The 25,399-nt window shown below is 43.8% G+C and overlaps 1 protein-coding gene across 1 annotated transcript in view; it reads left to right on the forward strand.

Annotated features, from left to right (window-relative positions):
• chsy1 (chondroitin sulfate synthase 1) overlaps nt 1–24,871 on the forward strand; it is a 58,240-nt gene extending 33,369 nt beyond the window's left edge. The window contains exon 2 of the mRNA XM_068017670.1: nt 20,488–24,871. Within this exon, the coding sequence (XP_067873771.1) occupies nt 20,488–22,080 (1,593 nt within the window). The 3' untranslated portion in view covers nt 22,081–24,871. The remainder of the gene's footprint in view (nt 1–20,487) is intronic.
• Nucleotides 24,872–25,399: the final 528 nt, after the last annotated feature.

The raw sequence follows: 25,399 nt of genomic DNA on the forward strand, positions 1-25,399 counted from the left end.
GCAAGCCTAATATTCAGCACTTTATCAAGTGCCTTTTGAAAGTATATATACACCACATCAACTAAATTACCCTCATCAACCATCCCTGTTACCGCATCAAAAAACTCAAGCATCTTAGTTAAACATGATTTGCCTTTAACACTAGTGTAGGTAGGTGGTAGGGAAAATGGGATGACTGTAGGGTTAGTATAAATGGGTGGTTGTTGGTCGGCACAGACTCAGTGGGCCGAAGGGCCTGTTTCAGTGCTGTATCTCTAAATAAATAAACTCCATGCTGGCTTTCCTTAATTAATCTACATTTGTCCAGGTGACACATTTACCCCAGATTATCATTTCTAAAAGCTTTACCACTTACTGAGGGTAAACTGACTGGCCTGTAGTTGTTTGGTTAATCCGTACACCCTTTTTTTTTTGTAATATTTGCAATTCTCCAGTCCTCTGCCACCAACCCTCTATCTAAGGAGGATTGGAAGATTATGCCTCTGCAATTTCCCCCCTTTCTTCCCTCAGAATCCTTGGATGCATCCCATCCATCTCTGGTGACTTATCAATTTTAAGCACAGCCAGCCTATCTAATACCTCTTTATCAATTTTTAGCCCATCCTGTATCTCAGCTACTTCAAGCACCATGACGCCAGCAGCATCTTCCTTGATGAAGTTGGATGCAATATACTCATTCAGCACCTGAACCATGCCCTCTGCCTTCATTAATCCCCTTTTTTGATCCCTAACCGGCTGTACTCTGTTTACTACCCTTTTACTATTTATATGCCTCTAGAATACTTTTGGATTCGCTTTTGAGTTTAGCTGCCATTCTTATCTCATAATCTTATTTCCTTTTTCACTTGCCCTCTGAACTCAGCCTGGTTCTCACTTGTCTTATCAATCTGACATCTATCTTTCCTGCTTCATCTTACTCTTGCCCCAATAACCTGGGTGTTTCTAAATCAATGATGCCATTTAACTTGGACGTGCTGTCTATTGGTTGGAATGTTGGAAATCTAATCCCTGATCAGTGGCTGATCGGCCCCCTTTGTTCTGAATGCAATGTGCGGGGATTAGATGTACTTCACTCCCTCTAGTAATCTATCTGTAGTACTTTCTATACTACGCATAACTTAGGAACTGTTCAGTAGACCTTCCAGAATTCTGAAGTGTTTTAATATTTAACATCTTTTTAAGAACTTTTTCCCCATTTGGAAAAAGATTTAATTTCTAGACAAAAAGTTGACTCTACCTACCAAATGGTTAAAAAGTCACCAGCTGTTGGTCCAAAAGCTGGCTGCTGATTTATCTAGAAGAGGAAAATGTTGGCCAGTACTCCTTCTGATGATGGAAGCGATTGAGCAGCTTCCTCGCAGTCTGTTGGCTGCAGAAATCTGGGAGTATTAGCAGTTAAATGTGTCCTTGATTTTCCTGGATCTCTTGCAAGATGTTGTGTTCCTGCAGTTGTTTGCTGGTCATTCTCTGTTGTGCTGGTTTCTGTACCTAAAGATTCTGTTCTCGACTTGGAATTGCATGATTTCCCACTTGGTCCCCAGGCCGTGCTGGAAAAAATGTACAAAGATTGATTTTCATTTAAGTCACCACTAACAAATTTAATGACTCAAAACACTTTTTCTGTAAATGGTTTGAGAGCTTTTACCAGCTCCGGTGTCTCACATTCTGGAGAACTTAACGCAAAACCTGAAGAATTTTATCAATCCAGTTTAACACTGAAGTTAGGCAAGTCTTTCTATTGACTTTGGTATATGCAGACTTAACCAGAAACTACCAGTAGTAACTGGCCACCAATTTGTGCTTGGGTGATGTTCGAGACACTGACCTGTGCAACACAGTGCAGTAGCAGCTAAAGGAATGGCCACCTTAGCTGCGGTGCATATTATGTTTGAAAATGACATGTTCTGCTCACAAACAAGAATCTTAAACCTAAACAAAGCCAATTACATAGGTAGGAGAGCTAAAGTTGATTGGGTAAATAGTGGAAAAATGGATTTTTTAAAGGAAAATCATGTTTAACTTGCTGGAGTTTTTTTTTGAAGAGGGTTGATGAGGGCAATACAGTTGATGTGGTGTACATGGACTTCCAAAAGGTGTTTGATACAGTGCCACACAACACACTTGTGAGCAAAGTTATAGCTCATGGAACAAATGGGATAGTGGCAACATGGATATGGAATTGGCTGAGTGACAGGAGTAGTGGTTAATGGATGTTTTTCAGGCTGGAGGAATGTTTGTAGTGCAATTTCCCAGGGGTCAGTGTTTGGACCCTTGCTTTTCCTGATGTATATTAAGTTTCTCGGATTTCATTTTTTTAATATTTGGTTTATGAATTTCGAAAGAAAGGAAAAAGTCGGAAGGTTTATGGTTACACCACTGTACACATTCTTTTCATTCACTCCTCAGGCTTCCAGCCCCAAGTCTCGTACCTGTTTGATTTACTGTGTTCTTTATTCTGGGCAATGCATCGGCTCGGACATTGTCTTTACCCGCTATGTGTGAAATTTTTAGGTTGAATGGTTAGAGGAGTAAACTCCATTTGAAAAAGCCTGGCATTTATTACTTTGAATTTTTACAGGAACATGAGTGGATTGTTGTCCGTGTGGATTTAAATCTCTTTGTGCCCATTATTGTCATCGACTTCGAAATGTTGAAGAGCTAAGAGGAGCCCTATTGCTTCCTTTTCTTTAGTGGAATGTTTCTTTTGGTGTCTATTCAGTTTTTTTGAGAAATAGCCCATTTCCACTGGGCAGCGCAGTGGTTAGCACCGCAGCCTCACAGCTCCAGCAACCCGGATTCGATTCTGGGTATTGCCTGTGTGGAGTTTGCAAGTTCTCCCTGTGTCTGCGTGGGTTTCCACCAGGTGCTCCGGTTTCCTCCCACAGCCAAAGACTTGCAGGTTGATAGGGGCAATTTATAATGGCCAATTTGCCTAGTATAGGTAAGTGGTAGGGGAATGGAGGGAAGGTGGGGATGTGAGAGGGTAATGGGATTAATGTAGGAATAGTATAAATGGGTGGTTGATGGTCAGCACAGACTCGGTGGGCCGAAGGGCCTGTTTCGGTGTTGTATCTCTAAATAAATAAAATAAAAATTAAAAAAAAAACCTATACCATCATCCAGCGGCTACTCCAACATCACTGTTGTTAATGGCCATTTTAAAAGGCTTGTTGAAATTCGGGCTGCCAATACTGTGTCATTTGTTAGAATTGCCTTCAGCTTTTCAAGTGCTAGCTGGCACTGCTCTGACCACACCACTTTTGCATTTTCCTTTAGCAGGTCTGTCAAGAGCAGCTAAGGTGCTGAAATTGGGAACATTCCTAGGAAGCGCATGATTTCCTCCTTGGTCTTTGGACTGGGGAAATCTACTAGTGCCTACACTTTTGCTGTTCTTGGCAATACTCGGCCTTCGCCCGCACTGTGGCCTAAATAAGTGACTTCGGCTTTGGTGAATTTGCTTTTTGCCAAGTTGGCCACTAGGTAGGTTTTCGAAGAGTGGCTGTAAATGATTTAACAAAGTGATTACTGACAGCGCAGCCGGCCACTGATGTCCTCAGGCTGCGCCAAGGTGTGCACTTGCACAAACGGGCTCCTGCTCTCTCTGCGTGCGCTGCGTTCCGACTTGCCAGGACTGGTTAGTGCATGCGCCGATGACGTCGTCGCGTGATGTGTGCATCTTCGGGCAACGCGCCTGGTCAACCTCTCTGCATGCGCTTTACGCGTACAGCAATGCAACGCTAACGTATTCACCCATGCGTCATGCTCCGCTCCGCTCCCCCCTTTGCTCTCGCCGGCCGCTCCACTCCCCCGACCCCTCCCCACCCTCCCGCCGCCGTTCCCGACCCGGTCCACCCCCGCCCCCGGCCCGCTTCCTCCTGCCCCGGCCCGCTCCGCTCCCCGCGCCGTCCTGGGCACGCTCCACTGCCATTCCCACCCGTCCCCAGCCCGCTCACTCGCTTTCCCCTTCCTGCCATTGTGTGTTTAGGTCAGGTTGCCTTCGTGTGATTATTTGAGCAGCGCCATCTTTAGACCTGGCAGCTGCCTGAACGTCGCAGACTGTGATGTTTTAGTGGCACGTGCTGCATTTGCGCATATGCCACTGCAGTGTCACCTAGTGGCTGCATTGTCAGCAAACGCAGCCTTTTTTAAAACGGTAAAGTTAATTTTTATAACACCAAGTTTTAGTCTGTATTTTTTCTATCGTCGTCACACATACAAGAAATGCAATCAGCCGAGAAAAAGTATTGGGGAATCTTGAGAGACTAAAATCCGACAAATCCCCAGGACTTGATGGCCTACATCCTAGGGTTCTAAAAGAGATGGCTGTAAAGATAGCAGATGCGCTAGTTATGATTTTTGAAAATTCCCTAGATTATGGAATTGTCCCAGCAGATTGGAAGTTAGCAAATGTAACACCACAATTCTAGAAGGGAGGCAGAGAGAAAATGAACTGCAAGCCAGTTAGCCTGATGTCAGTTGTTGGGAAAGTGATGGAATTATTATTAAGGAAGTCTTATTGGACTTAGCAAATCACAGTATGATCAGTCAAAGTCAGCATGGTTTTGTGAAAGGGAAATAGTGTTTGACAAATATAGGAGTTCTTTGAGGATGTAACAAGCTGGGTGGACTATGGGGAATCAGTAGATGTAGTGTATTTGGATTTTCAAAAGCCATTCGATAAGGTGACGCACAAAAGGTTGCTGCACAAGATGATGTTGGGAGTAATATACTGGCATGAATAGAGGATTAGTTAACGAACAGGAAACAGTGAGTCGGGATTAATGGGTCATTTACAGGTTGGCATGCTAGTTGGTATGGTAACTAGTGGAGTGTCACAGGGATCGGTGCTTTGGCCTCAACTATTTGTGATCTATTTTAATGACTTGGAGCCCAAGTGTATTGTTGCCAAATTTGCTGACTACACAAAGGTAGTTAGGAAAGCAAGTTGTGAGCAGGACAGAGTCTGCAAAGGGATAGGAATAGGCTAAGTGAGTCGGCAAAAGTTTCACAGATGGATTATAATGTGTTAATGTGATATGAAAAATGGAGAAGCTGATTATTATTAAAAAGAAAGAATGCTGTGGTACAGAAGGTTCTGGGTGTCCTTGTAGATAAATCACAAAATGTTAGCATGCAGGAAAAGCAAGTAATTGGGAAGGTAAATGCATTGTTGGCCATTTCTGGCAAGGGGGAATGGATTATAAAAGTAGGGAAGTCTTTCTACAATTGTGCAGTGTGTTGGTGAGACCACACCTAGAATATTGTGTACAGTTTTGCTCTCCTTTATTGAAGGAGGGTTGCACTTAGTGGAGGCAGTGCAGAGATCATAGAATCGTTGTGGCATAGAAAGAGGCTATTCGGCCTGTTTCTGTGCCGGCTTCTACAAGTCTATCTAGTCCCACTCCCCTGCCTTTTCCCCATTGTCCTGCAAACTTTTTCTGTTCGGATAATTATCCAGTTATCTTTTGAATGGCTCAATTGAATCTTCCTGCACCACACTCTCAGGCAGTGTATTCCAGATCCTAACCACTCGCTGTGTAAAATAAAAGTGTTTCCTCCTGTCATCATTGCTGCTTTTGTCAAACACCTTAAATCGGTGTCCTCTGGTTCTGGATCCCAATGCCAATGGGAACAGTTTCTCCCTATCTAATATATGCAGACCACTCATGATTTTGAACACCTATCAAAACTCCTCTGTTCTCTTTTCTGAGGAGAATAGCCCCAACTTCTCCAACCTTTTTAATTCTTATAGGTAGCTGGGATCGAGCGGGTCCCTCGAGGAGTATAGGGGATATAGGAGTACACTTAAGGAAATTAAGAGGGCGAAAAGGGGCCATGAGATTTCCCTGGCAGACACGATAAAGGAGAATCCTAAAAGATTCTTCTTTGGCCTCCTTATCTCGAGAGACAATGGGTAAGCGCTTGGAGGTGGTCAGTGGTGTGTGGAGCAGCGCCTGGAGTGGCTATAAAGGCCAATTCTAGAGTGACAGGCTCTTCCACAGGTGCTGCAGAAAAATTTGTTTGTCGGGGCTGTTACACAGTTGGCTCTCCCCTTACGCTTCTGTCTTTTTTCCTGCCAACTGCTAAGTCTCTTCGACTCGCCACACTTTAGCCCCGCCTTTATGGCTGCCCGCCAGCTCTGGCGAACGCTGGCAACTGACTCCCACGACTTTTGATCAATGTCACAGGACTTCATGTCGCGTTTGCAGACGTCTTTAAAGCGGAGACATGGACGGCCGGTGGGTCTGATACCAGTGGCGAGCTCGCTGTTCAATGTGTCTTTGGGGATCCTGCCATCTTCCATGCGGCTCACATGGCCAAGATTCTATAAAAGGTTCTATAAGAATATTAAGAGTAAAAGGGTAACTAGGGAGAGAGTAGGTCCCCTTAAGGATCAGTGTGGTAATCTATGTGTGGAGCCACGGGAAATGGGCGAGGTCTTAAATGAACATTTCTCGTCTGTATTTACCATGGAAAAGGTCATAGTAGCTCGTGAGATCAAGGGAGGGAACAGCGATATTGGAGCATATCAACATTACAAAGGAGGAGGTCTTGAAGCGTATTAAGGTGGATAAATCCCCAGGGCCTGACTAGGTGTATCCTAGGATGCTATGGGAAGCAAGGGAGGAGATTACTGGGGCCCTGGCAGAGATTTTTGTATCATCGTTAGCCACGGGTGAGGTACCGGAAGACTGGAGGATAGCTAATGTTGTGCCTTTATTTAAGAAGGGCAGCAGGGATAAGCCAGGGAACTACAGGCCAGTGAGCCTTACATCAGTGGTGGGAAAGGTAATGGAAGGGATTCTGAGAGACAGGATTTATACACATTTGGAAAGGCATGGTCTGATTAGGGATAGTCAGCATTGCTTTGTGCGTGGGAAATCATGTCTCACGAATTTGATTGAGTTTTTTGAGGAGGGGACCAAGAGGATTGATGAGGGCAGGGCGGTGGACGTTGTCTACATTGCCTTGAGTAAGGTCTTTGACAAGGTCCCGCGTGGTAGGCTGGTCCAGAAGGTTTGAACACATGCGATCCAGAGTGAGCTAGCCAATTGGATACAAAATTGGCTTGGTGATAGGAGGCAGCGGGTGGTAGTGGAGGGTTGTTTTTCAGAGTGGAGGCCGGTGACCAGTGGTGTGCCGCAGGGATCGGTGCAGGGCCCTCTGTTGTTTGTCATATATATTAATGACTTGGATGTGAATATAGGGGGCATGATTAGTAAATTTGCAGATGACACCAAAATTGGTGGTATAGTGGACAGTGAAGAAGGTTGTCTAAGGTTACAACAGGATATAGATCAACTGGGAAAGTGGGCAAGGGATTGGCAAATGGAATCTAACGCAGACAAGTGCGAAGTGATGCATTTTGGGAAGTTAAACCAGGGCAGGACATATACAGTGAATGGCAGGGCCTTGGGGAGTGCTGTTGAGCAGAGAGACCTTGGGGTGTAAGTACATAGTTCCCTGAAAGTGGCAACACGGGTAGACAGGGTGGTGAAGAAGGCGTATGGCATGCTTGCCTTCATCGGCCGAGGCATTGAGTACAAGAGTTGGGACGTCATGTTACAGTTGTACATAACGTTGGTTAGGCCACATTTGTGGTTCTGGTCGCCGCACTACAGGAAAGATGTGATTAAGCTAGAGTGCGTGCAGAAAAGATTCACAAGGATGTTGCCTGGTTTGGAAGGCTTGAGTTATAAAGAGAGATTGGATAGGCTGGGTCTGTTTTCGCTGGAGCGAAGGAGGCTGAGAGGGGACATGATAGAGGTATATAAAATTATGAGAGGCATAGATAGGCTCTGTTTCCCATGTTCTGGGTGACTAAAACTAGAGGGCATAGATATAAGGCGAGAGGGAGGAGGTTTAAAGGGGATCAAAGGGGTAAATATTTCACACAAAGAATAGTGGGTATCTGGAATGAGCTGCCAGAGGATGTGGTGGAGGCAGGAACAGTAGCGACATTTAAGAGGCATCTGGACAGGTACTTGAATGAGAAAGGCATAGAGGGATATGGAATTAATGCAGGCAGGTGGGATTAATATAGATAGGCATTATGGTCGGCATGGACGCGGTGGGCTGAAGGGTCTGTTTCTATGCTGTACATCTCTATCTCTTCCCTTTCCTCAACTTCTCTATTTTCATTTCTGGGGATAGGCTGTCAACCAACTTCTACTGTAAGCCCACAGCTAGTTAGATTACACTTCCTCCCGCACTCTTGCTGTAATGAATTCTCCATTCTCCCAGTTTCTCCATCTCATCTGTTTTGACTGCCACCTTCGATACCAGTGCTTCCAATTATATTTTTCTCTTTTGTCAGCTAAGGCTTTTCCTCCACCTAGTTGACAGGGCCCTCAACTGTGTCCTTCTGTTCTCACCCCTCACACTCTCTCACTCTCTCACAGAACTACAATAGGGGTCCCATTGTCCTCACCTTCTACCCAAGTATCATCCATATTCAATGAAGCATCTTCCCTTCCCGTGCAAGTGCAGGAGATGCAACACTGCCCTTTCACGCCCTCTCTTCCCGCCATCGAGGGCCCCAAGCACTCCTTCCAGTTGATACAGCAATTTACTTTGACCACAGGTCGATACAGTAACTTGCCAGTGAAACCCCTGAGATAGTAACAAACCTCTTGAGGGATGTTTAATGATCTCCAGCTATTTGCATTTCCTACATAGATGTAAATGCGATTCATTCCCTCTGATATCAAGAAACAGCTCAGTGCACTGGATACAACCAAGGCCAACAACATCCTAGCTGTAGTGCTGAAGACTTGTGCTCTGGTCACGCCATTAGCCAAGTTCTTCCAGTACAGCTCCAACACTGGCTTCTACCTGACAATGTGGAAAATTGCTCAGTTTTATCCTGTCTGCAAAAAGTAGGACTCCAAATCCAACCTGGCCAATCACCGCCCCATCGGTCTACTCTGAATCATCAACAAAGTGGTGGAAGGTGTCATTGACAGCGCTATCAAGCAGCATTTATTCACCAATAACCTGCTCACCAATGCTCAGTTTGGGTTCCACCAGGGCCTCACAGCTCCAGACCCCATTACAGCCTTGGTTCAAGCTTAGACTAAAGAGCTGAATTTCAGAGGTGAGATGCGAGTGACTGCTCTTGACATCAAGGAGCCCTGGTAAAATTGAAGTCAGTGGGAATCAGAGGAAAATCTCTAAACTGGCTGGAGTCATACCTAGCACGAAGATGGTTATTGGAGGCTAATCATCTCAACCGTAAGGTATTGCTGCAGGAGTTCCTCCAGGCAGTGTCCTAGGTTGTTTCATCAGTGACCTTCCCTCCATCAGAAAGACAGGTAGGAATGTTTGCTGATGATTACAGTGCTCAGTTCCATTTGCAACTCCTCAGATACTGAAGCAGTCCGTGCCTGCATGCAGCAAGACCTGGACAATATTCAGGCTTAGGCTAGGCTAGTAAGTAACCTTTGTGCCACACAAGTGCCAGGCAATGGCCATCTTCAACAACTATATTGCCGTTCCTTCACTGTCACTGGGTCAAAATCCTGTAACTCCCTTCCTAACAGCACTGTAGTTGTACCTACGTCCCAAGGACTGCAGTAGTGCAAGAAGGCAGCTCACCACCACCTTCTCTAGGGCAATTAAGGATGGGCAATAAATCTGGCCTAGCCAGCGGCGCCCACATCCTATGAATAATTGAAAAAAAACGAACGGACTGGTCAGGTGGCTAGAAAAGTAGTAAACAGAATTCAGTCAGAGAAATGTGAGGTAATGTATTTGGGCGGACAAACAAGAGAAGGGGATGCATCTTGTAAGATACTGAGAAGTGTAGAAGAGCAGAGAACCTTTGAGTTCAAGTTCATAGATCGCTTAAGATAGCTGGACAGGTAGATATAAACATAGAAAATAGATAAGGTGATTAAGAAGGCATACATGATACTTTTCACCCCCAGGCACTGATATAAGAGCAGGGAGATTATGCTAGAACTGTATAAAATACTAGTTAGGCCACAGCTCAAGAACGGTGTATAGCTCTGATCCCCATATTACAGGAAGGATGTGATCACACTAGAGAGGGTACAGAACATATTCACCCGCATGTTCCAGGACTGGAAAACTTCAGTTATGAGGAAAGATTGGATAGGTTGGGGCTGGTTTAGTTTAGTTTAGTTTAGAGATACAGCACTGAAACAGGCCCTTCGGCCCACCGAGTCTGTGCCGACCATCAACCACCCATTTATACTAATCCTACACTAATCCCATATTCCTACCAAACATCCCGACCACCTACCTATACTAGTGGCAATTTATAATGGCCAATTTACCTACCAACCTGCAAGTCTTTGGCATGTGGGAGGAAACCGGAGTACCCGGAGGAAACCCACGCAGACACAGGGAGAACTTGCAAACTCCACACAGGCAGTACCCAGAATTGAACCCGGGTCGCTGGAGCTGTGAGGCTGCGGTACTCGCCACTGTGCCGCCCACAGCTTTCTTTGGAACAGAGGAGGCTGAGGGGAGATTTAATTGAGGTGTATAAAATTATGAGGGGCCTAGATAGGGATGATCTATTTCTGTTAGCAGAGAGGCCAATAACTAGGGGGAAGAGATTTGAAGTACTTAATACAAGGATTGGAGGGGAGTTGAGAATTTTCTTTTCACCCAGCAGTTAATGGGGGTCTGGAACTCAATGCCTGAAAGGGTGGTAGAGGTAGAAGCCCTCATCTAATTTAAAAATACTTGGATAAGCCCTTCAAGTGCCGTAACCTACACAGTTACGGACCATGTGCTAGAAAGTGGGATTAGACTGGATGGCTTTTTAAAAATCTGGCACAGGCATGACAGGCCGAATCGTGTCCTGCTATGCTTATAAATTTCTATGACTCTAAATAGCTTTTTAAAATTTACGACCCTAGTTTGGGGCCTAACCGCGTCACTCTCAAACTGAATATGAAATCCATCATTTTATGATCATCCTTTCTCCAGAGGATCCTTTGCTATAAGATTAAAAATCAATTCTGCTTCATTACCCAATACTAGATCTAAATAAGCCTGTTCTGTAGTTGGTTCCTCGACATTGTTTAGAAAACTGTCTCACGTGCATTCCATGAACTTGTCCTCCAAGCTAATTTTGGCCATTTGATTTACCCAGTCTATATGAAGATTAAAGTCCTTCAGGATGATTGTATTATCTTTGTTAAATGCTCCTCTAATTTCCTGATTCATACTCTGTCCAGCACTATAATTACTGTTCGGGGGCCTATAAATTACTCACACCAGTGTTTTCTGCTCTTTGTTACTTCTTAACTTGGCTGCACTGATTCGTCTTCCTGATTTTTATAGCCTAAGACCCTTTTACTCCTTTATCTCATCCTTTATTATCAGGACTACCCCATCTCCTTTGCCATTTTGCCGATCATTTCTAAAAGTCATGTACCCTGGAATATTTAGTTCCCAACTTCGGTCACCCTGCAACCATGGGCCTGATTTTTACCCATTCAAAACCGACCCAGTTGCACAGAGTTAAAATTGGGCTGCTAGATCAAACTCATTTATCTCTATTTGTGCATCAAATTCATAATTCATCATTCATTGTATTGCAAAATCCTTGTGCATTCACACATTGTGCTTTAATTTTAGCTTTTTACTATGTTACCCTGATGTGACCTTAGTTGCTAGTGTTCTGTGACTCTTATTAAACTTTGTGTCAGTTGGTAGTGCACTCACCTCTGAGTCAGAAGGTTGAGGGTTCAAGTCCCACTCCAGGACTGGAGAGCAACAAACTAGACTGATACTCTGAGGGAGTGTTGCACTGTTAGAGGTGCTGTCTTTGAGATGAGATGTTAAATTGAGGCCCCACCTGCTCCCTCAGGTGGACATAAAAGATTCCATGGCACCGTTTGAAGAAGAGAAGGGTAATTATCCCCAGTTCCTTGCTAATACTTATCCCTCAATCAACATACAAAATCAGATTATCTGGTCATTATCACGTTGCTGTTTGTGGGAGCGGCTGTGTTCAAATTGGCTGTTACGTTTCTTACAGCTGACTGCACTTCAAAAGTACTTCACTGGCTGTAAAGCACATTGGGACATTCTGTGGTCATGAAAGATGCTACATAAATGCAAGTCTTTCTTGATTTTACCCAAATCACCACTCTAGTCTCCAGGCTTGACTTTCCTTTTTCAGACGTAGAAATTTACCCTTACTTGAACCCTCCAACCCCTTTCTTAGTTTAAAGCCCTATTTACTACTCTAGTTATTTGATTCACTAATACAATGTTCCCAGTTTAGGAATAGGACCTGGGAACATAGGAGCAGGAGTAGGCCATTCAGACCATTGAGCCTGCCCCGCCATTCAATATAATCATGGCTGATCATCCACTTCAATGCCTTTTTCCCACATTATCCCCATATCCCCTTTGTTATTTGTATTTAGAAATCTGTCAATCTCTGCTTTAAACATACTCAATGACTGAGCTTCCACAGCCCTCTGGAGTAAAGAATTCCAAAGATTCGCAACCCTCTGATTAAAGAAATTTCTCCTCATCTCAGTCCTAAATGGCTTCCCCCTCATTTTGAAATTGTGTCCCCTGGTTCTAGACTCCCCAACCAGGGGAAACATCTTAGCTGTCTATCCCTTTAAGTATTTTGTAGGTTTCAATGAGATCACCTCTCTTCTTTGAAACTCGAGAGAATACAGGCCCAGTTTCGCCAATCTCTCTTCATAGGACAGTCCCACCATCCCGGGAACAAGTCTGATGAATCATCGTTGCACTCCCTCTATGGCAATAATATACTTCCTGAGGTAAGGGGACCAAAGCTACACTCAGTACTCCAAGTGCAGTCTAACCAAGGTTCTATACAATTGAAGCAAGACTTCACTACTCCTGTACTCAAATCCTCTTGCATCTAAGGATAAGGGGTAAGCCATTTAGGACTGAGATGAGGAGAGATTTCTTCACCCAGACAGTGTGGAATTCTCTACCACAGAAAGCAGTTGAGGCCAAATCATTAAATATATTCAAGAAAGAGTTAGATATAGTTCTTGGGGGGCTAATGGGATCAAGGGATAGGGGGAGAAAGAGGGAACAGGTTACTGAGTTTGGATGATCTGCCATGGTCATATTGAATGGCGGAGCAGGCTCGAAGGGCTGAATGGCCTACTCCTATTTTTCTATGTTTCTATAAAGGCTAACATACCATTAGCCTTCTGAATTACTTGTTGCACCTGCATGTTAGCTTTCAGTGACTTATTGACGAGGACACCCAGGTCCCTTTGTACATTTACACTTTCTAATCACTTGCCATTTAAGAAATACTCTGCCCATCTATTCCTCCTACCAAAATGGATAACCTCACTTTCTTCCACATTATATTCCATTTATCACGTTCTTGCCCACTCACTAAGTCTGTCCAAATCCCCTTGAAGCCGCTTTGCATGTTCCTCACAATACACACTCCCACCTAGTTTTATGTCATCTGCGAATTTGGGAATATTACATTTGGTCCCCACATCCAAATCATTGATATATATTGTGAACAGCTGGGGGCCCAAGCAATACCCCACTAGTCACAGCCTGCCAACATGAGAATGACCCATTTATTCGTACTCTGTTTTCTGCCTGGCAACCAATCCTTAATCCATGCCAGTATATTACCACCCTATCCCATGTGCTTTAATTTCGCTAACCAATCTCCTGTGGGGGACTTTATCAAAAGCCTTCTGAAAATCCAAGTATACCACGTCCACTGACTCCCCTTTGTTAATTCTGTTAGTAAAATCAGTTTAAGTGGAATTCGTCCCATGGAAAAGCTCCCTTTTTCTTATGGTACCAATGTCTCCTGAATTGAAACCCCTACCTCCCCACTCTTTCAGCCATGCTTTCAACTCTCTGATCTGTTTGACCCTATACCAATTGACATGTGGCTCAGGTCGTAATCAAGTGATTATTACTGTTACCATCAAATGTGGAGGGGTCTTTTCCCCTCCTTGTTTGACTACAACAGGATTAATTCTATCTTAAAGTGGATGTACTGGCCAATTCAGTAGGTGTTTGATTACTTACTTGCTCTGATCATAAGAAACAAACAGAGGTTTTCTTGAGTTAGCAAAGAGGTTAACTTTATTGTACCTAAACCGCACTATAGAAATAATAACACGGCAACATTCTCACTCACACACACGAGAGGTTTACACAAGCATCAATAGGTTTCAGAGTGGGAAGAGGCAGATTGGTTGAGTTAGAGTCCAAAAATAAAAGGAATGCAGTCTACGAAGTTTGGTGATTCGGCTGGCTTCTAGCTGAATTCAGTGGTCCTGAGGTTTTTAGTTTGAGAGGTAGATGGCTGTTTCTTTGAGTCTCTTGGAGATAGAGATGCTGATGATTTCCTCCAATGGGGTTTCTGATCGTAGCCGGAGTATGCAGAGGTGGTCAGTCAACAAGCAGGATTTGAAAGCTTTCAAACTGGAATGGAATGAGAGCGAGACCCCCACTTAGGGTCTGCTCATGTCAGAGTCCAGTTGCTTCTGCTCTGCTGCAGTGCAAAACGCCAGTTTAACCACAGATGGGGAGGGGATTGACACATGACAATCACTCAGTAATTCAAGGATAGCAGTGAGCAATATTTCTCTGCTTGCTGGAAACAACAGATCATTCCTTTAAATTTCCTGGGTCTTGGTTCTTGCTGGAAAATGCAGCCATTTCGTCTCCCTCTTCAAAGTCCTTTGCAATGTAGGATACAATGTAGCAGACTGGGTGATCATCTTAAGCTGCCAGCAGTTATCCCTTTGGAAAAATGTCTTTATAAAATTTCTTCAAATAAAAAATTCAGATTTCCAGTCAGTGGACCAAAGAAAATAATCATTCAACAAAAAACATTGGCGTTACAATTACCTTTGAGATTCTGCTTATTAATTTAGACTGTAGCTCCTCGAACATCTTCAGCATAACCTCATTCCTAGTTCTACCTTTTGTTATTGGTTCCTACATCGACAATAACAATTGGATCCTCCCCCTTTTTCTCCAGCCGCGAGGAGATGTCTTTAACCCTGGCACTGGGCAGGCAACACGACCATTGGAACTCCTGGTCACGACTGCAGAGCATACCCCTGAATATACTATGCCCTACCACTACAACATTCTATTTCATTACCCCCACTTGAATCCCCTCTGGTACCATGGTGCCGTGGTTAATTTTCCCATTCTCCCTTCAGATTCTATTCTCATCCACACCGGTAGCAAGTACCCTCATACCTGTTGGACAAGATCAAAGGCTGAGGCTCCCTCAACGCTGCATCTACAGTTCGTTATCTACCTGAGTCACAGTTGCACCCTTACGTACCTAACTACTAACCAAATCTGGACTGCCATGTAACCCAACGGAAGTGACTAGTCACCTGGATCAAAATTTTCAGTCTCCCCACCCTGATCCATCACAATATCTGCACCTTGAACTTTAGCTCGACGACTGAGCTGAAGTTCCATGAATTGCAGACGCGAACTGCAGATGTGGTTACTTGGGATCACACTGCTCCCACATGCTGCAGATCAGCACGTCTCCTGCACTGCTATCACTGTCTAACCTTGTTATTTACATAAAGCTTTTGGTAATATAATTATTCACTTAGTTTATTTTTAGTTTTTTAAATTTATCTAGTTTAAATATTTAATTAGCTACAGCTTCCTAGTTTTTAATACTGCCTCAATCTTACACAAACCACTTCAAGTCTTAAAAGGTAAAAAGGAGCACCTCCTTCCCCCTGCACCAAATTCTTCACTTCTCACTCTGCATTCACATTGCGATCTGTGATTATGTTCTGCATCTTAGCTCAAAAAATCAGTAAGAAGTCGGCACATGTTTTACCACCCAGAGCAATTCGACATTGAAAGACAGTGCACAAGGTTTAAGCGCCGACTTCACTGCTTCAGGTATCGGCGCCTCTGAGCCACGCAGACCAGAAAGGGCCCTGGTTTGAGCCTCGTTTGTCCTCAGCTGAGGCAGCACTTTGGGTCACTCCATTTGGCATCTGTGCCTGTAGGTCAGGGTAGAAAAATTAGGCTGTGGGCTCCACGCCTGGTCACCCCTCCCATCAGCCCTGGGATGTTTCCAAATGTTGAGCCCTTGCGATGGCAGGATTGTGCTTGACTATTGAGGATACCCCCACCCTCCTGACTGTTGGAAAGCCTGCAGCACTCGGTGTTGACTTCATGATATTCAAGAAAAGGAGCAGAAAACTAAACACCAGTTAGCCTAAGATCTGTCATTGGGTAAATACTAGAAACCTTTATTAAGGAAGTAGTCGCAGGATATTTCGAAAATCATAATATAATTGGGCAGAGTCAACATGGTTTTATGAAAGGGAAATGGTGTTTGACAACTTTATTAGCGTTCTTTGAGGATGCAACAAGCAGGATGGATAAAGGGGAACTAGTAGATGTGTATTTGGATTCCCAAAAGTCTTTCGATAAGGTGCCACATAAAAGGTTACTACACAAGGTAAGAGCTTATGGTGTTGGGGGTAATATATTAGCATGGATAGAGGATTGGCTAAATAACAGGAAACAGAGAGTCAGGATAAATGGGGCATTTTCAGGTTGGCAAACTGTAACTAGTGGAGTGCCACAGGGATCAGTGCTGGGGCCTCAACTATTTATGATCTTTATTAATGACTTGGATGAAGGGACCAAGTGTATTGTAGCCAGATTTGCAGGCGATACCAAGATAGGTACGAAAGCGAAGAAATACACCTTTGCTCAGCAAAGAGATATAGATAGGTTATGTGATTGGGCAAAAAATTGGCAGATGGAGTATAAGGTGGGAAAGTGTGAACTTGCCCACTTTGGCAAGAAGAATAGAAAAGCAGAATATTATTTGGATGGGAGAGAGACTGCAGAATGCTGCAGTATAGAGGGATCTGGGTGTTCTTGTACATGAACCACAAAAGGTCAGCATGCAGGTTGACATCCTTCCATTTGCGAAAGGTGATGGACATGCAGCAAACAATCTATTTAGGTGGGGTGTCTTCTCTTGGTGCACCTTTGCTGATGGCTCTGAAGGCCAATCCTTGAGAGGCCGTTTCTGTCACAAATGCTGCACATGAAATTGCCAAGTGACGCTGTGAATTGTTCTTTCTGATGTTGGCATCTGTTGCCAAACTGCTGTAGCAACTGGTCATCGTGGTAGTACACACCAGTTCACAGGATGTGTCGCCTTTTCCCTCTTTCGCCAGCTAGTGACTCCCAAGTGCAATAGTTTGCATTTAAGGCTGTCATGTCATGCTTGCAAGCATCCTTGAAGCAGAGCTAAGGGTGCTCCTTTGGTCATCTGGCCCATACAGAAGGTCTTTGGGTATGTGACTGTCTTCCATCCTGCGGACGTGTCTGATCCACTGAAGTCGCCTCTCTTTGATTAGTGCCAACACACTTGGGAGCTCTGCCTTTGAGAGCACTGCCAGATTTGTGATTTTTTTCCTGCCAGGATATACCCATAATACTCCGCAGACAGCAAAGATGGAAATCATTGAACTTCTTTTCCTGGTAGCTGTAAGTCACCCATGTTTCACAGCCATACAGCAAGGTGCTGAGAACACAGGCCTTATAAACCATCAGCTTGGTCCTAAGGGTCAGCTTGATATTCCATTCACATTTTGCAAGTCGGCCAAAGGTGGTAGCTGCTTTCCCAGTGCGTGTATCGAACTGTGCATCAAGGGATAGATCGTCTGTCACCGTGGACCCATGGTAGCAGAATTTCCCCAAGCGTGGGTTTTTACCGGGTGCTCCATTTTCCTCTCTCAGCCAAAGACTTGCAAGTTGATAGGTAAATTGGCCATTGTAAATTGCCCCTAGTATAGGTAGGTGGTAGGGGAATTGAGGGAAGGTGGGGATGTGGTAGGAATATGGGTTTAATGTAGGATTAGTATAAATGGGTGGTTGATGGTCAGCAGACTCGGTAGGCTGAAGGGCCTGTTTCAGTGCTGTATCTCTAAATAAATAAATTTGCTAACCACTTCCAGTGGGGTGTTATTTCATGTGATCGGGACAGAGATGCGACACCTTGTCCCAAGACCATGGTTTTCTTGACATTTATAGTCGAAGAGAATAAGTTATAGGCTAGGGAGAGATAGTCCATGAGTCTTTTGTAGCTGAGTTTCCATGTGCGTGACGAGCGCAGCATCATCAGCGTAGAGGAGTTCTCTGATTAGGACATGATGTGTTTTTGTCTTTGCTTTCAGCCTTGATAGATTGTAGAGCTTGCCATCTGACCTAGTGTGCAAGTAGACTCCTTCCAGATCTGCAGGGAAGGTCAGGAGCTTGGAGAAGAAGATGCCAAACAGAGTGGGGAGAGGACACAACCCTGTTTCACTCCATTCTTCACTCCGAAACTGTTGGAAGTGCAGTGCATGTTGTCATGGACGGAGCAAATGAGACGGGAGCTTCGGTGGACGGCCAAGTTTTCCCTAAATTTCTGCTGACTCTGCCAAATGCCTTAGTGAGATCTACAAAAGTAAGTTAAAGGGGTATACTCTGTTCCCTACGCTTCTCTTGTAGCTGGTGTATGGAGAAGATTATATCCACAGTAGATCTGCAGGCACAGCAACCGCATTTGTGCTTCCGGGTGCACTCGGTCTGCAAGTAAAAGGAGTCATTTAAGTATGACCCTAGCAAAGACCTTCCCCGTGACGCTAAGGAGTGAGATGCCCCTGTAGGTGTTTCAGATCCTCTGTTGCCTTTGTTTTTGTAATGATTTTGGCATCACACATCTCCTGTGGAACTGAGCCTACTTTCCAGCAGAGAGGGAAAAGCTCATAAAGGTGTGGCAATACATGGGACTTTCTGTGCTTGAACAGTTTGGCTGGATTCCATTCTTGCCGGTGCCCTTCTGTTCACTAGGCGGTCTATAGCCTTCTCAAGCTCCAGTGATGAGGGCTCTTCGTCTAACTCATCCATGACAGGAAGTTGCGGGAGAGCATCGAGTGCAGACTGGAAGATGTCTGACTCACAGGAGTACAGCTCACAGTAGTGTTCAGCCCAGTGGGGCATCTGTTTACTTCTGCTGGTGAGTACTTCATCATCTGCCAACTTTGGTGATGGCAGGGCCAAGCACCCTCTTGATCCCTTTGTACATAGCTCATAGATTTCCTTTGTCATATGCAGTTTGGATTTCTTGGCATAAGTTGATCCAGTGTTTGTGCCGTATCTCCCTCTCCTTTACATGGCTGTCTTGGCTACTTTCAGGTCATGCAGTGTCTTAGCTGTTGGATTTATATTGTGCATCGTATAGGCTTTGTTTTTCGCATTAATGACGGATATCATCTCAACTGAGTAGGCGGGTTCCGCCTTTACCAAATGATGCTTCTGCTGCTTCATAGATGATTGAGCTTAGTAACTTCCAAGCTTTATCGGTGCTTTCCGTTAAGGTTTTGGTGGGTAGCAAGCATTCTAGCAACAATGTGAAGTGCTGGTATTTGGCTTCATTGCTTAAGCAATGGATGTTGATGCATGGCGGGCCATCGTGTTTGGAGCTGTGGAACTTTTGGGGCTGCACCTTCACTCGGTTGCTTATAAGAGAGTGGTCGGAGTCCCGATCTGCGCTGTGGTAGGTGCAGGTGTGAAGAGCACGGGCAGCTCGTGTCTCCTCGTGATGACTAGGTCTAGTTGGTGTCAATGACCAGACCTTGCGTGACGCCATGGTACCTTGTGGTGATGTCTGCCCTGGAAGAAGGTACAGCAAGTAATTAGGAAGGAAAATGGAATATTGGCATTTATTGCAAGGGGGGTGGAGTATAGAAATCGGGAAGTCTTGCTTCAACTGTACAGGGCATTGGTGAGACTGCACCTAGAGTACTGCATACAGTTTTGGTCTCCTTACTTGAGGGATATACTTGTATTGGAAGCAGTTCAGAGAAGGTTCAGTAGGCTGATTCCTAGGATGACGAGGCTGTCTTATGAGGAAAGGTTGAGCATGTTGGGTTGCAACTCATTGGAGTTTAGATGTTCTCACTGAAACACATAAGATTCTGAGAGGACATGACAGATGCTGAGAAAATGCTTCCCCTCATGGGGGAATCTACAACTAGGGGGCACAGTTTCAATATAAGGGGTCTTCCATTGAAGGCAGAGATAAGGAGGAGTTTCTTCTCTGAGGGTCGTTAATCTTTGGAATTCTCTACCTCAGAGAGCAGTGGAGGCTGGGTCATTGAATATATTCAAGGCTGAGTTAGACAGATTCTTGATCTACAAGGGAGTCAAGAGTTATGGGGGGAAGGCAGGAAAGTGGAGTTAAGGCCACAACCAGATCGGCCATGATCTTATTAAATAGAAGAGTTGGCTCGAGTGGCCTACTCCTCCTATTTCTTATGTTTTTATGTACTGGGAGGTGAATTGCTGGAACTACATCCAGGCAGCCATTTCGCATCTTGGAGTGGGCAGAGAAAGCATGATGTGTGATTTATGTACACATACTCCCTCTGAAAGCTTTCGTCTTAAGTATTTTCCCTTTTGCTTCTACAGATGCAGCAGTTGTTTTATGAAAACTATGAACAAAATAAAAAAGGCTACATCCAAGATCTCCATAACAGCAAAATCCAGCGGGCAATCACTCTACATCCCAACAAGAGTCCTGAGTATCAGTACCGGCTCCACAGCTACATGCTGAGCCGCAGGATTGCCGAGCTTCGCCATCGCACCATCCAGCTTCACCGGGAGATCGTGTTGATGGCCAGGTACAGCAACTCTCAGATGCACAAAGATGACCTTCAGTTGGGAATTTCACCTTCGTTCATGCGGTTCCAGCCTCAGCACAGGGAAGACGTGCTGGAGTGGGAGTTCCTGACGGGGAAATACCTTTATTCAGCTTTTGATGGGCAGCCCCCACGGAGAGGAATGGACTCGTCTCAGAAAGAAGCTTTAGATGACATTATCATGCAGGTGATGGAAATGATCAATGCAAACGCCAAGACCAGAGGGCGAATCATTGACTTCAAAGAGATTCAGTATGGTTACCGCAGGGTTAACCCTATGTATGGAGCGGAATATGTACTTGACCTGCTTCTTCTCTATAAAAAGCACAAGGGCAAAAAGATGACTGTCCCTGTGAGGAGACATGCTTACCTGCAGCAAACTTTCAGCAAGATCCAGTTTGCTGAGTGTGAAGAGATTGATGCCAAAGATTTGGCCAATAAAATTAACAGTAACTCGCGATCTCTCTCCTTCCTCGCGAACCCCCTCAAAATATTTGCCCCTTTCCAACTTGGAGTCGCTAATGTTGGGACCAAGGAGTCCAAAGATAAGAAAATCAACATCCTAGTCCCGCTATCTGGCCGTTTTGAAATGTTTGCAAGATTCATGGAAAATTTTGAAAGGACTTGTCTGATTTCAAATCAAAATGTCAAATTGGTTATTTTGCTGTTCAACTCTGATTCAAATCCAGACAAAACTAAACAAGTAGAACTGATGAGAGACTATCGGGTAAAATATCCCAAAGCAGAGGTCCAGCTTTTCCCAGTGGCAGGGGAGTTTTCCAGAGCTCTTGCTCTGCAACTTGGGGCTGCCCAGTTCAGTAATGATTCTCTACTTCTGTTTTGTGATGTTGACTTGATTTTTACAGTGGATTTTCTGCAGCGTTGCAGGGATAATGCTGTGCCAGGGAAACAAGCATACTTTCCAATTATCTTCACCCAGTATGACCCAAAGATTGTATTTGCGGGGAAAGTTCCCAATGACAACAATTATGCCTTCACAATAAAGACCGGATTCTGGAGACACTATGGGTTTGGGATCTCCTGTGTTTACAAAAGTGACCTTGTGCTTGCTGGTGGCTTTGATGTCTCTATCCAGGGCTGGGGGATGGAGGATGTGGATCTCTTCAACAAATTCATTGAAGTTGGTTTAAAGCCATTCAGGAGTCAAGAAGTTGGAATTGTTCATATCTACCATCCGATCTATTGTGACCCAAACCTGGAAGCAAAGCAATACAAGATGTGCTTGGCCTCCAAAGCCTCGGCCTATGGCTCCACGCAACAGCTGGCGGAGCTATGGCTGGAGAAGCACAGACTCAATTCCAGCAACAGCGTCAATCATGGTGGTTCAAAGAGGACAGCCTAATGTCCAGCTTGGCTGGAGAACACTTTCTAATTTATTTTTTAATGTTTTTATTGTTTGATTAAAGCTGCAGTGGATATATTGTACATAAATAATTGTTTAGCAAGCAAAAGGACATTTTACTTTGAATATGGAAGCTTTGATGAATGTTCACATCAGCATTTCTGACTGCACAGACCCTGTTTACTGCTTTGATGAATGGCAGGACTTGAATGAAGAAACTCATTGGCAGTGCATCGGTTAGAAGAGTAGGGAGATTGGGTATGGTCACCAACCTCAATGAGTAGAGAATGTCTGTCTGGGTTCCTGGGACTTTCTGAATATAACTTATAATGTGAATAATTTTGGGTTGATATTTACTTTTATGAAACAACTGTGCCCATTTATAACAGCTGGCTATTTCATACTGACAATGTTTTGACTCCATAAACTTATGTTTTTCCAATGAAAGATTGTGTCAACTTCCCTTTAATTCAGTTGTTGACTTCATTCCTTTTGTCCTCAGACAGAATGTACTGATTTCAGTCATTACGTCGCAATGTTGGCAGCTAAATGCTGATTTCAACAAGTATGTATGTTTAGGAGGATTTGTGGTGTTTTATACAGCTTTATCCTTGTTTTCCAAAGATTTGCGTTGATTTAATTTCCTCAGTGACTTGTGAGTCAACATCTCGTGCTGACTGTCCAGCATTGCCAGTGTGTTTCTGGCCCTCTGTATTTGCAGCATCTTCATGTTGCCTTCTACCAGCTTTACACACGCTAAGGAATACCTTTTAAAATTTTATGTAACTTTCATGTCTCTCCCCGTCCCTTGGCCTCCCAAAATAACATTTTCCCACAGCTGCATAATACAGTATCATTTGAGCAGCAGCTCTGGTATAAAAGGAATTTCTTTTTTGACTTATTGTAATGTTTCCATATTTTCACAATCTAGATTGCACCAGAAAGAAAGACATGTAGAAATTTGCCTTGTAACTGAACATTCCTTGGGAAACAGACACTCGAGCACTGGTTGAGCTCCAGAGTGAGAAGCCCTTTCACCACCCATCCAAATCCTATGGGGGTGGAATTTTTGTTTGGGCCTGACTATAAAGTATCGGCTATGCACAGCGCAGAGAGGAAAATCTGAAGGGGAGGCTACACTCCATGAACAGACCTCATCTAATTAAAGCATTACTGGCAGAGACTCTCCTCTGACTTTCCTTTCTCGAGTGTCCATGCCTGGTTCTTCTAACGGGGATTCCCTCACTCGACATCTGTTGATCCATTTACTTTAGGGTTTCCTCCCTGACTGTCAACCCCCTTTTTCAACAGATACCAATCCAGTTCCTTTTTAAAGGTTCCAATTGAGCCCAAATCCGTTCTCTTCCAGAGGACTGTGTGCTACACGTGTGCGTATAACTTGTCTGTCAGCTCAAACCAACGCAGCTGTTCATTTTTTTTAATGGGTTTTATTACAGCTACTGTTCAAGAAAAATTGTTGTTTGAGAACAAAAAATGTTATTGTTTGTAATCCACCCCGTGTTTGGCCCAAGGACACCCTACAAACTGATGGAGTGTTGGATGGAGCAGCAGTTGTTGGCAGCACCTTATCGAGGGAGTTGGGGACACGGCCCAAGGGTGTAAAAACACTTCGTATAAACAGGAGAAGAATCTAGTTTTGAAACTTAAATTATTTTTGTGTATTTTTTAAAGCCTTTTAGAAGAACTGGGCCCTTCCTTTAAATGTGGATGCGAATGAGAGACTTTGCTTCAAATTAGCTCATTGTTGAATGTGAGAAGTACACTTTTTAAATTTTTCACCAAAAGGTGTAGTTGTTTTCCCCTCTAACTTGCACTATGTGTATGGAGCTGTCTGCTGATCTTATATATATGTGTGTAAAACTTTGGTACTTTTACTGCGAACCAGTGCCACAGACAGTCTGATCAAGGGCTCCTGGTTCCTTTGACAATTGGCAAGGTGCCAACTGAGCATCTATTCTGCCAAAACAGCACAAAGCCAGTTAAACACAAGCTGTGCTATTTGCCAAATGTTATTTACATTACGTACTTTAAGTTACTTTCCATATTATTTTTTGCCACCCCTGTGACTTGTGTGCTACTCATGTTTTGTGGGAGTTTTTTCACACAAGCAGTGAGAAAACATCCAGTGAATGAATAAAATCGTTCAGCACTTCCTTGGTGCAAATTACACTTCATTCAGTCTTCCAATGAGGGAGGGTTTCCTCTACTGCATTGGATCAGAGCCCTGTTGTTTATTAACAGTAATTTTCCCACACGTGCCTGGCAGAATCCAATGCTCATAGACACAAATTAAATATTACCAAATGAGAAAGAATGCAGCTCCACACACAATCAGCATTTCTGCGCTGATCAAACTCTTTATTCCACATTTTGATCCAGACTCTCAAGTTATTTCCTCCTTTCATTGTCCCTTTAATTTTAAATTCTTGAAGGATTTTGTGTGTGGTACAGATAAACACTTTGTTAAATTCTGTATTATTGTACCTACACACTGCTGAATTTTCCCATTCTGCAGTGAGTGATGAGATAGGAAAGCTGTCAGTTCCTTTCCCCTAAATACTGTAATACTCTCTCAATTCTGTCCTCTCAGATTTTGGAACATATGTGGCATGTTGGACACAAACTGTTGTATTTTATTTTGGACCAACCTAATTATGTTTATACAGGACTGCTCCAACTGGCTAACTATGCAGTGAAGGCCATTCATTGTGATTCATAGTTTTGTCATTGCTTCTTGCTTGTTATATTAAAGAATGCTGCAGACACACAATAGCGTTTTCTTGTCATTTCAAGTTTACAGACTAGTTAATGAGAATATTAGTGGGATTTCCTCATATCCATTGAATTAATGGTTTCATACATCCAAAGGGAAAGTTTTTTTACACCAAATTTGTTACGAATTCACTGCCGCATTTGCAATTGTCACCCAGGTGTGATAATATTGATTTGTTTTATGTGTGTCTGTGCTTGTAAATGTGTCCAAATGTGTTCGGGATTCTGCACTTTGAATTTGGATATGATCATAATTTTGCAAAGGAATAACTGATTGAGCTGGTGGATGTAACCAAAACATCTCCAGATCTGCAGTAAGACTCACATTGTGGGACAGCTAGAGTCTGGGCTTTCTTTGTATCATGCACACTTCCTGAAGAATTTGGGTTGATTCGTTTAACACAATTCATTTTTTTTCTTTAAATTGCAACTCATTTTTAAATTTATGACTACTACTAATAATGTTTTCCACCTTTTTACTAGTACAGTTCTGAAATCTGTCAATGCAAATCTCCATGCAAAATTC

The sequence above is a fragment of the Heterodontus francisci genome, chromosome 38 (genome assembly GCF_036365525.1).
Source record: "Heterodontus francisci isolate sHetFra1 chromosome 38, sHetFra1.hap1, whole genome shotgun sequence".
In the NCBI taxonomy this organism is placed as follows: Eukaryota; Metazoa; Chordata; class Chondrichthyes; order Heterodontiformes; family Heterodontidae; genus Heterodontus; species Heterodontus francisci.